Consider the following 16,442-nt stretch of genomic DNA (forward strand, 5'->3'; position numbering starts at 1 on the left):
AATTGTTTTACTAATTTTTTTTCCTCATTGCAGATTTGTGTAGTGTTTTGTTTGTCATAGTTTCCTATGAAAGATGTATCTTGGTGTTTTCTTCTTCTTCTTCTTCTTCATTTTTGAAACTTGTTGCTTTGTTTGGGTACAGTCCATCATTATACAATGACCCTTTTCTCCAGGTATTTTTTGGGTTTTTTTGTTTTTTATTTTTTTGTTTTTGTGTGTTTGGGGTTGATTTTCTAATTATTTCTGCTATATTTTTCTACTTATTATTGTTTGACTATAGGGATTAGGTTTTATTTGTTTTTGAGTTTTTTTATAAGTTTTTTATTAACTTTTATGAATCTCTAAGTTTTATGGTATTATTTGCTTCTTTTCTTAGAAATATGAACAAACATGTGTAATGCATAGATAGATTATATATACCATAAACACAAAATGTAGTTAGACTCACAATTTCAATCTTCCTTCAAACCTTAGTACCACTGCACTGCTTGGCCACACTTGATTTGAGAGAGACAGCATAGAAGAAACTGAAAGAAATAGAAGATAAATTGAATATGTGGATTGATGAATAAGTTTTCTTATTTGAATTTTCTTAAAAGTTTTCTAAGAAGTTTTATGAATTTCTAGGTTTTATGTATCAGTTACTTCATTTCTTAGAAATATAAACAAACATAACATATGTAATGCATAGATAGACTATAGATACTATAAACACACAAAAGGTAGTTAGACTCACCTTTTAAATCTTCCTTGAAGCCATAGAACCATTGCACTGCCTGGCCACACTTGATTTAAGAGATACAGAGATACTTGATTTGAAAGACATAGAGCGTAGTAGAAACTAAAAACAATATAAGAGTTTTCTTAAACACAGTTCAATGCCTCTTGGGTTCCTATGAAAGATGTCTCTTGGTGTTCAAACTTTAAATTTGACTACTGCACCGCTTGGCCATTTGGTTGCCTCTTCACGTTTTTGTTTTGGTTGCACAATTTTTCTAATTAATGGTTAGACTTTTATAAATATAATAGAATTTGTAATTTCTAATATAATATATTGTCTTTACTCTAACATGCAATATAATACATTATCTAATATATAATATATTTTCTCTTTTTGTTTGCAGGTTCCATTCCAATGCATGGAGAATATTCACATATTCAGTTGTTGGCACAAGGACAGTAGGGGAAAAAGTAGAGCAAATGAAACTGTGTTTTTCTCAAACTGTAACTTATTATAATGTTTTGCTATTATAATGTATAGAAAAAAGACAATTGCATATCCCTATCCATCCTAAACGTATTATAACGTGGCACTGTTTATTTTGCAGATTTTAACTTATTAGAATAGAATATAAATGGACACAAACATAATAAACAAAGGGGGTGTATCCGTACTCAGCCTGAACTTATTATTAATGTGGCACTGGTTTTTTTTTTTTTTTTTGCAAATTTTAATTTATTGTTTTGAAATTAACAATCAAAATGCAGTATTTAATGAAGTTTAATTCCAGTACACGGATTGACGTAGACAAACAACGTTAACTTTAACTGAAAAACAAGATTTTTTGTTAAAACAACAATATTTCATTTTACAGACACTTTTTACATATAGAAGATATGAAGATTCATAAAAAAAATATATGATATATATATATGAATATTAAAAAAAAGGGCGCCGTATACGAAATGAAGATTCAAAAACATATATTTATATATTTAATATATATGAATATTACTATTACTAATTATAATATTACTAATCCACATATAATATTAAAAAAGAACTATTACTATAATATACTATTATTCTATCGCTATATCTTATAGTATAATTACTAATACTATAGTATCATACTATTAGTATGTTAGTGATTTAATAGATAAATATATATATATATATATATATATATATATATATATATATTAAATCTCTAATCTCTTAAACTTGACATATATTAATATATATAAATATTAGTAATACACTAATAGTATTAGTATATAGTAATACTATTGGTATAGTACTATTACTATATGTTAGTGATAATATAGTATTATCATTAATACTATAGTGATATTAATACTATATATAGTTATAGTGATTAGTATAACTATATTAGTATAAGTTATAGTGATTTAGTAGAGGTATAACTATAGTCTATATTAGTATTAGTATAAATATTAGTATTAGTTATAGTGATTAGCATAACTATATATTTGTTTTTGCTATAGTGATTTTAATTTAGTATAACTATATGATCCCAGGTAAGATCGGTTCATGATCATGGGATCCTTTTCTATCAGATAGGAAGGGCTGTTGCACAAAACGTACTTCTAAGTAATTGCTCCATAGATCCTATATCTCTCTATATGAAGAAGAAATCATGTAACGAAGGGGATTCTTATTTGTACAAATGGTACTTCGAACTTGGAACGAGCATGAAGAAATTAACGATACTTCTTTATCTTTTGAGTTGTTCTGCCGGATCGGTCGCTCAAGACCTTTGGTCTCTACCCGGACCCGAATAATATTAGTATAAATATTAGTATAACTATATCACTATAGTTAATAGTCATATAGTGATATAGTATTAGTAACTAATATTCTAGTGATTTATATAGTAATTTATATATAGACTTAAAAATGGATTACTAATAGTATTAGATAATAAATCTAATTACTATACTAATGTATATTAGTATTACTAATATATTTATCAAAAAGAATATGCTGAGAATTTATTTGGCCAAAAAATATAATTAATATAAGATATTGTTATATATGAATAATACTTTAGTTATTATACATTAGTATTATATATTATTATAAATTTATAGATTAGTGTTTATCCTTTAGTATTACATGTTATTATGCATTTTAGTGTTTATAGTATATCATATATACTTTAGTATTTCATGTTATTATATTTATACATTAGTAATTTAGTGTTACATGGTAGTAATATTGTAAATTTGTAATAGTATGATATTTACATATAGTCATATACTAAACTATTATTAGTCAATTTAGTCTATATATATTATAGTATAAATATATTATTTAACTAGTATATTATTGAGTTTAACTAACTATATAAGATATAGTTGTATAAAATTTAAATAATTAATATATAGAAAAACACATATCTTTTTATAAAATATGTATAAAATCGGAAGCGGATGAGGAGTTAGACGCGGAGGCGTAGTCAAAGTCGATCGGAGTGGAGTCCGAGTCGGTTCATCAATGACTCTGACTCCAACTTTGATTCCGACTTACAAGGGGAAAGAAAAACTTTGACTCTGACTCCAACTTGTCGGAGTCGGAGTGAAGTTGGATTCAGAGTCGGATTTTCAAATTTTTGCTCAGCCCTAAGCTCGTTCAGCTTCAATCATACGCTTTGATAAGAGTCTTTTGTGGTCCAATTGAGCTGAATTTTTGTAAGCACATCCATGAGGCAAGACTCTACAATCAGAATGGTGAAGATCGAATTTGGAGCATTATTTCCGGTGTTGAGAGCCATGATCAATAACACATTTTGGTGAAAATCTCTCATAATCATACTGTTTGGTTGTCAAGAAAATTGTTTCTTGAAATTATTATCGATTGTATGCCTCTGGTTATATCTAACGAGAACAATTGTATACCCATTATTTGTTAATAATGGACATTTTGGTGGACTATGGTCCCTTGGTTTTTCCTCCAATACCGGGGAGGTTTTCCACGTAAAAATCGTTTGTGTGTGTATGTGATTTTGACTTATATTGTGCTTTATTGAATTGCTTCCTAACAGGTTCACACAAAGTAGGAGAAAATTATTTCCTCTATTTAGTGATGATTTGATTATTTCAAATCAATAATTGATTTCTCCCAACAAAGTGGTATCAGAGCGGAGTCATAACTGTTGAATATTTTGTGTTGAATAACCCACAGATCCTAGGCTCGAAACTTGGCTGTGATACCAGTGTTAAGTGGTCATGAACCTTCTCAGCCCCAAAAGCTAGCTAAAGGGTGAGGCTTTCCCTTACATTTAGAAAATGAATTTTCACAACCTATGTGAGACAATTCGAATAATCTACCCCTCATATATTGGGTCATGGGTTAGAGTGGCGTCAACCTGTTTTCTCGCAGACTATTGAGCCAAGATTGTTGGTAAATCTGAGCTCTGATACCAGTATTGGATGCTTATGAGCTTGTCTCAAATTCTCAACCCCAAAAGCTAGTTTGATGGATGAGACTTTCTCTCATACTTATAAACTAACCACCAAATCCTTACATAACTGATATGGGATAACCCTAACAAAACAAACAAAATGGGTAAAGGGCTTGCAACCAAAACAATCCTAACCGATATTGATCCATCATGGAGGTGCCTCAATACAGCTATGCCATCTATTGAGATTGTAGAACCTGTATATGCAATGTATAACCTTTATATCAAATTGAATATACTTCACCTATGCATGCAAAGATATGATAACTTAAAAAGGCCCCCTCTCTACAGTTCTATTATACATATTAAATATAGACCAAACCTTCCCTTTCCTAATGTTATCTGAGACACCACAATATTCTTGGTGCCTATTGACAGATTTTTTTTGTCCACTCTAGTATTTTCTGCTATTCAAACAGCACTCCCACAACTGTTCCATAGTTAACAGCTGACAAGTTACATTCTCACATCATAGAAGTTCACTCTTTGGTCTGTTTTCCACAAGAGAAGTGCAAGAACACTGAATTATTTTTTGCCTTCCATATTTTGGTTCAAATGGAAATCATTGCCTTCAACCCCGGATCAAGTGGTTCTATAATTAGATTTTGCATGTGTGTAGGCATCTACCTAAACCAAATATGGTATTGGTCATAGTTAGCTTAAGATTACGTCAACTTCCATGACAAAATTCCGATAACGCTAATAGTTCTACAATTTATAGGTCGCACATATAGATTACTAAGGAATTTATTACAATTAGAAATATTATAAGTAGAAAAATTTTACACACCATACCACCGTCACACTTTCATCCCATTATATAAAATATGACACATTTATTACAATTGGATGATTCTTTATTGGATGATTTTTTTTTTATTTAATGGTAATAAATATGCCACATCTTATATAGTAGAATGAAAATATGATGGTAGTGTGGTGTATAACATTACTCTTATAAATATAGACACATAAAACAAAGCTTAATCTATTTAGTTAAAATTATATATGTTGGTGGACCATCTCATATATTGATCAATTTATTTTAAAGAAATGATATTTGCAGTTTTGAAATTTATAGTTCTCACATATTCCTTTTAAAAAAAATGAGTAAATCTAGAATTCATATAAAGAAATTTATTTTTTTAATAATAACCTTCATTTGCATAAAATAAAATAAACAAAGACTACACACCCTAATACCTTTATTTTAAAAAAATTATACTCAATATATTCACATCATACACTACATATAATTTTTTAATTTTTTTATTAAATGTATTATGTATGGATATAAGTAGAAAAAATTAATTAATTTAAAGAAAAATAAAACTAAAAAATATTTAAAAAAAATAAAAATAAATGTAATATATGATATATTAGATGATGAGAATGAAAGTCCTTTATTTTAACCTCGTGATTTTGGACAAGAACATTAGAAATCCGAGAAATCCTAAATAGGGTTTACATCTGCTTTGTCATCGACATCTCGGCAGTCAGACACGCCCTCCTCATTGCTCATCTGCACACACGGAGAGAATGTCCTCGAGAGACAAGGACCAAACGACAACGCACCACCAACCTTTCATTAGCAGCCTCGTCGTCCGGCCCTCCGCCAACGAAGGCGCTGGAGACGGTGGCCCCGAAGGTGGCGCCGGAGGTCGTGTCAGCGATTACGAGCCAGGAGAGGTCCGTCGTGAGCTTCCTCCGTACTCTCGCTTCGATCGATATTCCAATGAGCCTGGTTCGTCTCTCGCTCTCTCTCCATCTTCTCGTTTGTGTGGGTGTGCTTTTCTAATGTTCAGATTGAGTTTGGAGTGTTTAGGATTATGCTTCGCTTTTAAGTATCAAGATTCAGGTTTCAATTACAGGAATTGACGTGTTTTCAAACCCTAGATTGTGTAGTAGGATTGCTTCTGTTTTTTGTCAAATCAAATGTATAGTTCTTTTGTATCTGATTTTAGCCCGTTTCCGAATAATTATGACTGATTTAGTATTTTGTTTTTTTGCTTATTTTTCCTTTTTTTAATCTTTGGTTTTAAATTTTATTTTTTGAGTTTAATTGGTTTTTATTCGCATCTTCAATGTGATTGGGAATGCGTTTATCTCAAAGAAGAATCAGCTTTTGTTATGCGTACTGTTGAGCATGAATTTAGAGAATTGATTGATGCGAAAGGAAGGTAGTCCCATTGATTTTGCTCGAGGAAATTCTTGATTTTAAAAGGAATAGTATTTTTATATTCTTATGATATGGGGAAAGGTTTTTTATTATATATTTAAATTTTGTGGTGATATTTAATCTCTGTTAACCATTTGGAAATCTAGCTTGTGTTACAGACTGAGTAGCTTTATTGCAGGCGTTAGCATCTCTAAGTATTTCTCTGTATTATCTTGGACTTTGAATTAGTCTGGTGTGGTATCTTTTAATGAGCAAATCATAACCGTGAATAGGGACACTGAAATGAACATTTACTCTAGTCACAAAAGAAGGTGAAAGTTTGAGATGGCTGCTTTTTGTGGCTTTGTTTTATTTTCAATGATGCCATTCTTTTGACGATGCCATTCTGAATGATGAATTTGTGTTGTTAAACACAATGGAGCAATTAGTTCTTTGGAATGTCCATATAGGCCTGTGTAAATGAATGGCATAGTTTGGAGGACGAATCCTGCCAAAATGACTCATTTATAAATTTTAGTTTCCTCTGAAATTGTATGAAAGCCTATACAAATTCAGGGTCACATTGAGGAACAATTGATCTCCATATTTATTTTGGTATTTGTGATTCTCTCTCATGTTTGCATCTAATCAAATTTTAGTCATGGACTTAAGAGTTAAAAATGTTTTATGTTTTATTATTATTATTATTATTATTATTATTATTTTAAATATAAGATATATTATCTTTGGATAATGATAAGCTTACTACCTCCTACCCCCCATTTACTACTGTTATTTTTTTTTATTTAATGGTTAAGGAAGTGACTATTAGTGAATTTGTATATTTTTTTAATTTTTTCTTAATGATTAAGGATGTTAAAAAAAACACTTAAAAGAAAATAATAAAAAAAGAAAAGTTTTCAATTACACTATAGAGTAGTAAATGGGTGGTAGGAGATAGTAAGCCTATCATTATCAATTATCTTTACCAGTAGGCACTGCTGTTGAAATTATATTGCCAGATGATTATTTCTAGTAATACTTTTTTGATCAGGATTATTTCTAGTAATACCCAATGGTGTTTTTAAAGCCCGTTGACTATTCCTTACGTTGCATGCTGACCATGTGGATCGAGTATCACTTATGGAGTATCAAACTGCGAATAAATTTTGCTATTATGTTTACAGCTCTGAATGTTGCCTTCAAGCACCTGGGCCTTAGGGGAGCCATGTTGGTGTGTGTGGTCTTGGATGATGGTATGGGGAATATGTTTTGTACTAGAATTAAATATGTTTATGGTACTTGCCATCTGTGGATACTGTTCATTGTGTTTGAATTTATGGAGTGCAGAACCAATGAGAATAAGGGCCCGGGTCTCATTTGTTGCAAGTCATGGTCATGGGAATTTTTGATTGGGTATTTCTGGGAATGAAGTGGATGGGTTGGGTTCAAATAAATAATATCCAACTGGGACTACCAGTCATTTTATTATTAATTTGAAAAGATCCAAGGGGATCATATGCCTTGATAAAGCGTCTGAAAAACACACGCTCATTAGCGTTACTGTGATGATATTTCCAATTCATTATCAATCAAAAGAACAAGAAAGAGAAGTTAATGTATACTGTGTACTTGGGCTCTGCCTATTTCTATGAATAAAACTTCTTGATTGTCGATCAAAACAAACAAATATACAAGAAAGAGAAGTAGAAAGACTTTCAACTGCAAGAAGTTCAGTCTGATAGAATGTTACTGAATCTACCTCTCTGGAAGCTGGCATTGTTTTTGGAAGAAGATGTTTACTTGAGCATTATAATTTTTGGTTTGCATGGGTTTCCTTAATACATGGAAATGTATGGTTCTGTACACCCTCTTTACTGATAGATTCTAGCAGCTCCTTTGTGGATATATAGACTTGGATTATCCTGATGAGGAATGATGGTTTGGATGGGGGTTCCTTTTTTATTTATTCCCCTTGGTTGGTGAAAATAGGCTAGTCGGACTGTCTTAATAGTAACCAATATGAGATTGTACTTTTCAGAGTTGTTACGGTGGATGATATATGCATGGAGGTTTGTGAACTTCTCTGTCTATGTTACTTTCTATCTTCTACCGAGCTTCTAGTAGGTCTTGGTTATAATCATATTTCTGATGGGTGGTGAGTTGGTACAGAAAATGGCTCCAGGTCCTTAAAAACTTGGGTTATTGTTTCTTAAAGGTCTCATTCCTTTCTATTGTTTTGAACTTATAGGAAGCATAGTAAATGGCAGACAGTAACATGAATTTACTCTTCTGGAATATGACATGCCTTTACTGTGTCGCCACACTTTCTCATTCTGATGAACTGTTTCTCTGGTTCGTGGAAAACTTTGACATTGATGTTTCGGTTAAGTCAAATTTGGGGGTATTTAACAAGATGCTGAATTGGTTATTGAAAAGAAGCACACCAAGTTGGTGGTCGGTAAAGTATTGAGTTATTTGGATGCTTGCTATTTGGTGGGTATTTGTTGTTGCTTTCCTCTGTGGGTTCACTCTATTGGTCTTGCTGCTCCTTTTAGCTGCTGTTTGGTGGGTATTTGTTGTTGCTTTCCTCTGTGGGTTCACTCGATTGGTCTTGCTGCTCCTTTTAGCTGCTGTGTTTCAACTGTGAGGTTTTGGATCAAGGTTTACTGGAGGTGTTCTGTATCTGCTGGATTAGTATTAGGCACATATCCATCTTCTCTATCTGCTGGCTGCCGAGCTGGATGAAGTTCGCTTTCTTATCACTACTATGGTTCTGTGTTAAGTTATGTTTTCACCAGATCGATGATGTTTAGCATTGATTTTCGGATGTTTAGGTTCAAAAATATATATTATGTAATGGTACATGGGGTGATGGACGTGGCTTTTGTAGATAGTAATTCTGGACTTGTTTTCTTTTCGAAGACTACGAGCAGTTACAATAGGTGGTGAGTACAAGTAACCACTGTTTGATTTGTCATTCTTTTGTTATATTCACTGGTGATGTGGACCATTTGTTTGGGAAGTAACAAAGGCAGATATCATTTGAGTTCTTTGCCTTTCACATAAATTTTTGCTTTCTGCTACCTGTGGCAAGGAAGATACCTCCAATGATGGAAACTGTCCTTGCAAACTTTGTTCAAATAGGTCATTTAGTAGTTTCATGGTCAAAGTTCTTCAGCTTCGTGAGTGTACTATAATTTCAACTTTTCCCCTTGTCATCTGATCAGGGGTGGCTTATCTCTAGACTTCACTGGCTTTCTTTTTCCAGGATATAGAATTCATGCAGGTTCTGGTTCTCCTGTACGCCACAGAGCTGCAGATCATCGTTACAGTCCTAATTTTAATCATTCTGGTGGTCTACCACGCAGCCGTGAATTTGGCAGCGGAAGGGATCCCAGTAGATATCGAGACTATTCACCCCCTTATGGTCGAGGAAGGGGTGGTGGCAAGCCGTTTGGCAGAGCTTTTGACAGGCCTGGGTTTGGTCCTGGGCCATTCAGAGGTGAAGGCATGAGTAGAAATAATCCAAATGTGCGTCCAAGAGAAGGAGATTGGATTTGCCCAGATCCTTTGTAAGTCCATATCTTGAATTTTAAGACGACTTAAGTTGACTTGTAAAAAAATAAACATTTCAAGTTGCGATTTTCTTTTTTTTTTTTTTTTTTTCCTTTGACTATCATGTTTTATATTGGGCGGCAGTTTTTCAGTTCACAATGTCTACTGGCTTTTGGTAATTATGTTTTGCAAATTTTAGATTTTTTAGAATGGCTTTTCTAGGACAAATGGTCTTTGATTATATTTTGCCAGATTGGAATCCCCCCCCCCCCCCCTCCCCTCCCCCTCCCCTTCCTCCCTCCCCTTCCTCTTCCTCTCTCTTTTTCTGCCTGTTCTGCTGCTGATTCTGCAGCAGGCATTAGGTGCAAACAGTTTTTGGTTTTAGCAAGCTTTGTCTACTGTTCTTTCTAGAATCTAAGTGAACCTTTTTTTTCTGACTTATTTTTTGATTCTGCCTTAGGTGTGGGAATCTGAATTTTGCAAGGCGGGAGTACTGTAATAGCTGCAAGAAATTTCGCTATGGGCCTGGGGGTAGTCCTCGGAGAGGCTATCCTAGCCCACCTCCTCAACACGGTCCCCCAAGACGCTTCCCCGGCCCACCTCCCTTGGAACTTTCTCCTGGAAGGACCATGAATGGCTATAGGTCCCCACCTCGTGGTTGGGCTAGGGATGGCCCCAGGGAGCTTGGGGCTGGTGGTCTTCCACCTCCCAGGCATGAAGGTAGGTTTTCTGGTCACTACATGGGGAGAGATCGGCTCGACTATCCAGAAGATGACTACCGGGCGAGGCACAAGTTTGATAGGCCAATCCCAATGGACTGGGGGCACAGGGACCGAGGCAGGGATGTCTTCTTCAATGAAAGGAAAGGATTCGAGAGGAGGCCACCCTCTCCACCTCCACCACCAGCACCATTTCCCCTGAATCGTGAACGCTGGGCTCGTGATGTTAGAGAGAGGAGCCGCTCTCCGATGAGGGGTGGCCTGCCACCAAAAGACTATCGCCGGAATATGCACATGGAGTGGGGACGAGATGATCGGCGTGCTATGGGGCGAGATGGAATTGGAGATGCTTATTAAACAGAACCAGGGGATGGGAGTGAGTAAACTTTGCAGGTGTAATTTTGGTTTTAAGTAGGTGTTTGTTTTTGTTTAGAGAGGAAGAATATTCACAGCTCAGGACTAATTGTTTCCGACCATGGTAAAATGGTACTTCTTTAAATAGAATCTTTTTTCTTTGTTAATAACTTTAAATTGGTAAAATAAAAATAAAAAATTTAAAAAAAAAATAAAAAAAAATACTCACTTTTTTTCAATTATCAATTTATTAGTATTGTTGACACAAGAATATCAGTATTGGTGTTTGAATTTTACTCTTCCTTCTGCTGCGCTGGTTTTTTTTCTCTTTTCCGTGTCTTGGTTTGCCTCTTTTCTCTTTGGTTAGTGATGCCTGAGCTTCGAGATGCCTCGGAGTCGATGGAGATTACGTTCCTTTCGTTGTCATGGGCCACGTACTTGCAGGATGTTTATCTCGCAGTTTGCGCATTGGCTACGCGTGTAGAAGCCAGTACTATTTATCCAAAGCATATGATGTATGTTGAATTTAGATCACTCAAGAGACAGAGAGAGAATACATGAAGTGGACTCTAAAGAGGAAATGTTATGACATTCGCTTCATATGTATATCTCTCACTCTAGACTATCTTGGAGTTATTAACCGAACTTTAGGGAATTTTCATGTGAGTTTAATTTATTCCAAATGGAAACTTTTAAAAGAGAATATTATCTATTTGGTTTAATTTTTCAAACGTGTTTCTTAAGTATTTTCATATAATTTTTTCGTATTTTTGCAAAATCAAAATAATAAATTACATGCATACATTAAAGATTAATAAAATATTTAAAATTAAAAAAAAAATCTTAAAATGCTGGTATGACCCAAAATTCCCCCACTAACAAGAATCAAGAATCGACCTATTTCATAAAACCTAAATAACTAAAGAATCAAAACTTATTTCACAAAAGTCAATAGCCAAGAACAAAAATATTGGAATCAATTTCGCAAAACTCAGCAAATCAAACATAAAACAACAAGATCATCTGTGAAGACAAAACATGAAGAATCTCTTGTACTTTTCTCAATAGAGCCAATCCTTGAAGATAAAGAAGATGATGAAATGGAAAAGATGACAAGAAAGAAGAAATAACAGGTAAGGAGATTTGGGGAGATGAGAGACAAATAAAGAGGGAGATAAGAAGAAGAAAGTAAGAGTGAAAGAATGATCTCAAAACTCTATGGAATCTAATGACATCAATTTGAATCTGTTATGGGTCTAACTTCCGTATATGATTGCAAAGGCGTGAATGGATGGTTTATAATGGAATCTGAACTTCATGTAATAAGTAAGATGAAATAAATGGAAGATATTTGTGAAATTGAAAATGAGAATTAGAGAATGTATTGATATTAGGGTTGATTCGAGGCAATCCCTTAACCTCTAAAGTGTTCCAACACAAGCAAATTTCTAGATATCTCTTCTGAATTCCCCCTACTTCCCTCATATCCCCTGCAAGGATGACTAACAAAACCATTGGCTAAACAACACGCATAAGTAAATAACTGACTACAAGGAAATAAAACGACTACATGGAAATAAAACTATTACAAGAATTCAAATGCCATTATTCTAATAAATGAAACGATGCGTTCTACTTGCTGGTCATCCTGCAAAACAATGCACTTCAAGGCAACTACTGAACCACTCTTACCTCCCTAAAATGGTGTGTCTCACACTTCCTTAAACACTCCATCTTGAGTTCCTCTTCACTTGGCCTTGTTCTCCCATCTTGACAGAAACACTTTGTCTTCTTTCTTTTCACTTTGACTAAGCCCTCCTCTTCTCACCTCTTGCTTCGCTTCCATGGAGGGCCATAACACTCTCTCCCTCTTAAAGAACCTTGCACACAAGGTGTGGGTAAAGTTCTTGCATTTTCCATAAGAGTTCCCAACTATTGACTTCGTGCGAGGCCTCGACCCACTTAACACTTCTGTAATGGTACAATGTCCTTGCCATTTGAATCGCCGCTCCAAAAATTGCCTCAAGCTCGAACTCGAGCTGGATCTCACCATGGACATTTAAGAGTGGTAGTGAGGGAATGGGCTGGATCTAAGTTCCAAATTTCCTTTTGAGGCAGGAGACTTGGAAGATGAGGTGGATCCAAGATGTGGCTAGTAAGTCAAGGTGGTAGGCCACATTTCCTAGCTGTTGGACCACCTAGAAGGGCTACAATCGGAGGTAAACCCAATCTCCCTCTTTGAATTCTTTTTCAGTTCGTCTTCGATCTGCATAAAGTTTCATTCTTTACTATGCGAATTCCAAATTTTCTTTAAAAGAGACATCTTGTTCGAAGTGTGGTATGAACTATTATACCACCACTTGGCCATTGGCAACCACAAAACCCATCCCTTAGGTTTAGACCCTACATAAGTCCTCAAATATCCCTCCAGACACTTGTTTAAGGCCTCGGTCTGTCCATCTATTTTCAGATAGTAAGCTGAGCTACAATTCAAGGATGTCCTCTGTAATTTAAATAGGTTTCTCCAGAAAGAACTAAAGAAATTGGATCTCGATCTGATACGATTGCCTTAGGAAGGCCATGTTGCTTAAACCCATCTTTGAGAAACACTAGTTAATGGGGCTGCAATTAGCCCATACCCTATGATGAATTTCCGATCTCTTGTCACAATATGCCCTAAATAGTCCGCTTCAGCTACCTCAAAGAGGCACTTGAACCTCTTAGCATACAAGCTATGATGAGCTAGAGTTTCCAAGACCCGTTTTAAATGACCCACATATTCATCCATCTACTACTGTAAGTAAGAATGTTATCGAAAAAAGACCAGTACAAATTGTCTTAAAGAGAGTTTAAAAATTGTGTTCAGCCCTTGAAATGTGGAAGGGACATAAAGGCATTACCAAAATCTCGTATTGGCATTTATGAGTTCAGAAGGCCGTCTTTGGTACATCTTTAGGCACCAACCTGATTTGGTGGTAGCCGAATCTTAGGTCCAACTTAGAGAACACCACTATCCCGTGTAACTCATCTAGTAATTCATCAATTATGGGGATGGAAAACTTGTCCTTCATAGTTTCTTGATTTAAGTCCTTGTAATCTACGCATAAACGCCAACTTCCATCTTGTTTTCTCACTAATAGCACACGAAATGAGAAGGGACATGAGTTGGGCCTAATCACACTTGCATTAAGTAGTTCAGTGACAATCTTTTTTATCTCTACCTTCTGGTAGTTACGGTACCTGTAGGGCCTAGTAGGTATGGGCTAGTTCCTTCTTTCAATGCTATTTTGTAGTTGTGGATTCTCTTTGGGGGTAACCCCACATGCTCTTGAAACACTGTTTAAAGTTAGCCAATAGTTGCATAATCTCTGGGTAGCACACAAAATTAAACTCGTGGACATCTCTCGGGACTAACTGTAAAAAAAGCCTTTTCCCCTTGTTAAGAGTGTGCCACATGTTTTTCTTCTTTCCCTCGTCAAAAGTAGTCTCTATCAATTTTAGTCCTCTTAACCCTTGCATATGTCCCTTCCACTAGAACTTCATATATAAATTAGAGAAATCCCATGTAATAGACTCCAGTGTCTCGAGTCATTATACCCTAGGACAACATCACATCAAGCTAAGGATAGAACATAAAATGAAAGGCAAAAATTAGTACTTTGTATTTTTGTCAACACACTGTTGCAGTTGCCCATACTTTGCAGTATTTCACCATTTGCCACCCAAACCATAAGCCTCCCACCCCCATTGATAGGTAGTTTATTTTTGCTGACAACTGAAGGATCAAGGAAGTTATGAGTGCTTCCTGAATCCACCAATATTACCACCATATCATCTCCAATTTCGCCACACAATCTCATGGTATTAGGGCAAGAGGTACCAGTTAAAGCATTAGATGATATTTCAAGGTACCTTTTGTCACAATATTAGGCCCATTTTCCTCCATCTCCTTGGAATCATATTATTTCTCCTCCCCTTTTTCCTCCATGACACATCACTTCCTTGAAAAAAATAGATTTTAGGAGACTTACATGAAAGGGATTTCATTTCTCCTCGCAATGGTAGCACAACCCTCTCTTCCTCTTCTCATCCATTTGTGTTGAAGAAATATGTCTCTTTGGGTGAAATGGATTCTATCTATGTACTGGTATTTGAATATATTGACGTCCAAGGTTAAAAAAAAAACTTAGTTCGTGGGTTTCCAAAAGGCCCCTAAGTCTGTTTAAGAGTGCTTTGAATTGAGCCTTATAGGCCACGATAGTAGTAACTTTTTTTTAACCTCGTTAGTGCTTCCATTGGATCATCATAGGCTATTGGTCCAAATCGAATCAGTAAGGCTCTACTAAATGTTTCCCAACTACTAATTTGACCTCCCTCTACTGTATCTTGATACCAAACTAATGTTTCTCCCTCTATTCCATTAATAACCTTTGTGCAGGTGGTGTTTGATTGTAGTTAAAATCGTGAGAGGTTTTGAAGACCCAACATGCTGGGTTGTCCCCATCGAAACAAGGGCAGTCCAAGCGCACTCCTCATTGGAATCCCCTGCGTAGGTCTTAAGGCTCCACATCTTGGTGGTGGAAGTTTGGATTGTGCTACAATACTAGAGCCTGGTTAGTCACCAAGGTCCAAATCATCTCAGTAAGTTTCGAAATGTCTTCTCTCATGGCCTGCATCCGTTCCTCCTAGGCATCCTAGCATTGAACCAGCTCATGCTGTTTGGATCTAGTACCCTCAGCCATCAAGGATCGGTGCTGCTAATACCAATTGTTATAGGTCTAACTTCTATGTATGATTGTAATGGTGTGAATGGATCATTTATAATGGAATCTAAACTTAATGTAATAAGTAAGATGGAATGACAGGAAGATATTTGTGAAATTGAAAAAGAGAATTGGAGAATGTGTTGATATTAGGGTTGATTTGAGGCAATCCCTTAACCTCCAGTGTGTTCCAGTACAAGCAAGTTTCTAGATATCCCTTATGAATTCCCCCACTTCCTTTATATCCCCTGCAAGGATGATTAACAGAACCATTGGCTAAACAACATGTGTAAGTAAATAATCGAGTACAAGAAAATAACACAACTACATGGAAATAAAATTATTACAGGAATTCAAATGTCATTATTCTAAGAAATGAAACTCTGCATTCTACTGGCTGGTCATCCCACAAAATGGTGCCCTTCAAGGCAGCCACTAAACCCCTCTTACCTCCCTAAAATAGTGCATCTCACACTTTCTTAAACGCTGCGTCTTGAGTTCCTCTTCACTTAGCCTTCTTCCCCCATCTTGACAGAAACACTTTATGTTCTTTCTCTTTACTTTGACTGAGCCATCCTCTTTTCACTTCTTGCTTCGCTTCCATGGAGGGCCATAACAGAATCTTTTTTTTTTTTTATAAGAAAAACATTACATTTATTTATAAGTAGTTTAAAACTGGACA

General features: G+C 35.2%; 1 protein-coding gene across 1 annotated transcript; it reads left to right on the plus strand.

The window, feature by feature from the left end:
• The first annotated feature begins 5,619 nt into the window (after nucleotides 1–5,619).
• Nucleotides 5,620–11,167, plus strand: LOC122304940 (transcription initiation factor TFIID subunit 15-like). The gene is made up of 3 exons (XM_043117200.1): nucleotides 5,620–5,952; nucleotides 9,638–9,941; nucleotides 10,385–11,167. The coding sequence occupies exons 1-3, from the start codon at nucleotides 5,748–5,750 to the stop codon at nucleotides 10,998–11,000; spliced, it is 1,125 nt and encodes a 374-aa protein (XP_042973134.1). The 5' UTR covers nucleotides 5,620–5,747; the 3' UTR covers nucleotides 11,001–11,167.
• Nucleotides 11,168–16,442: the final 5,275 nt, after the last annotated feature.

This window comes from Carya illinoinensis, chromosome 3, assembly GCF_018687715.1.
Source record: "Carya illinoinensis cultivar Pawnee chromosome 3, C.illinoinensisPawnee_v1, whole genome shotgun sequence".
NCBI classification, from domain to species: domain Eukaryota; kingdom Viridiplantae; phylum Streptophyta; class Magnoliopsida; order Fagales; family Juglandaceae; genus Carya; species Carya illinoinensis.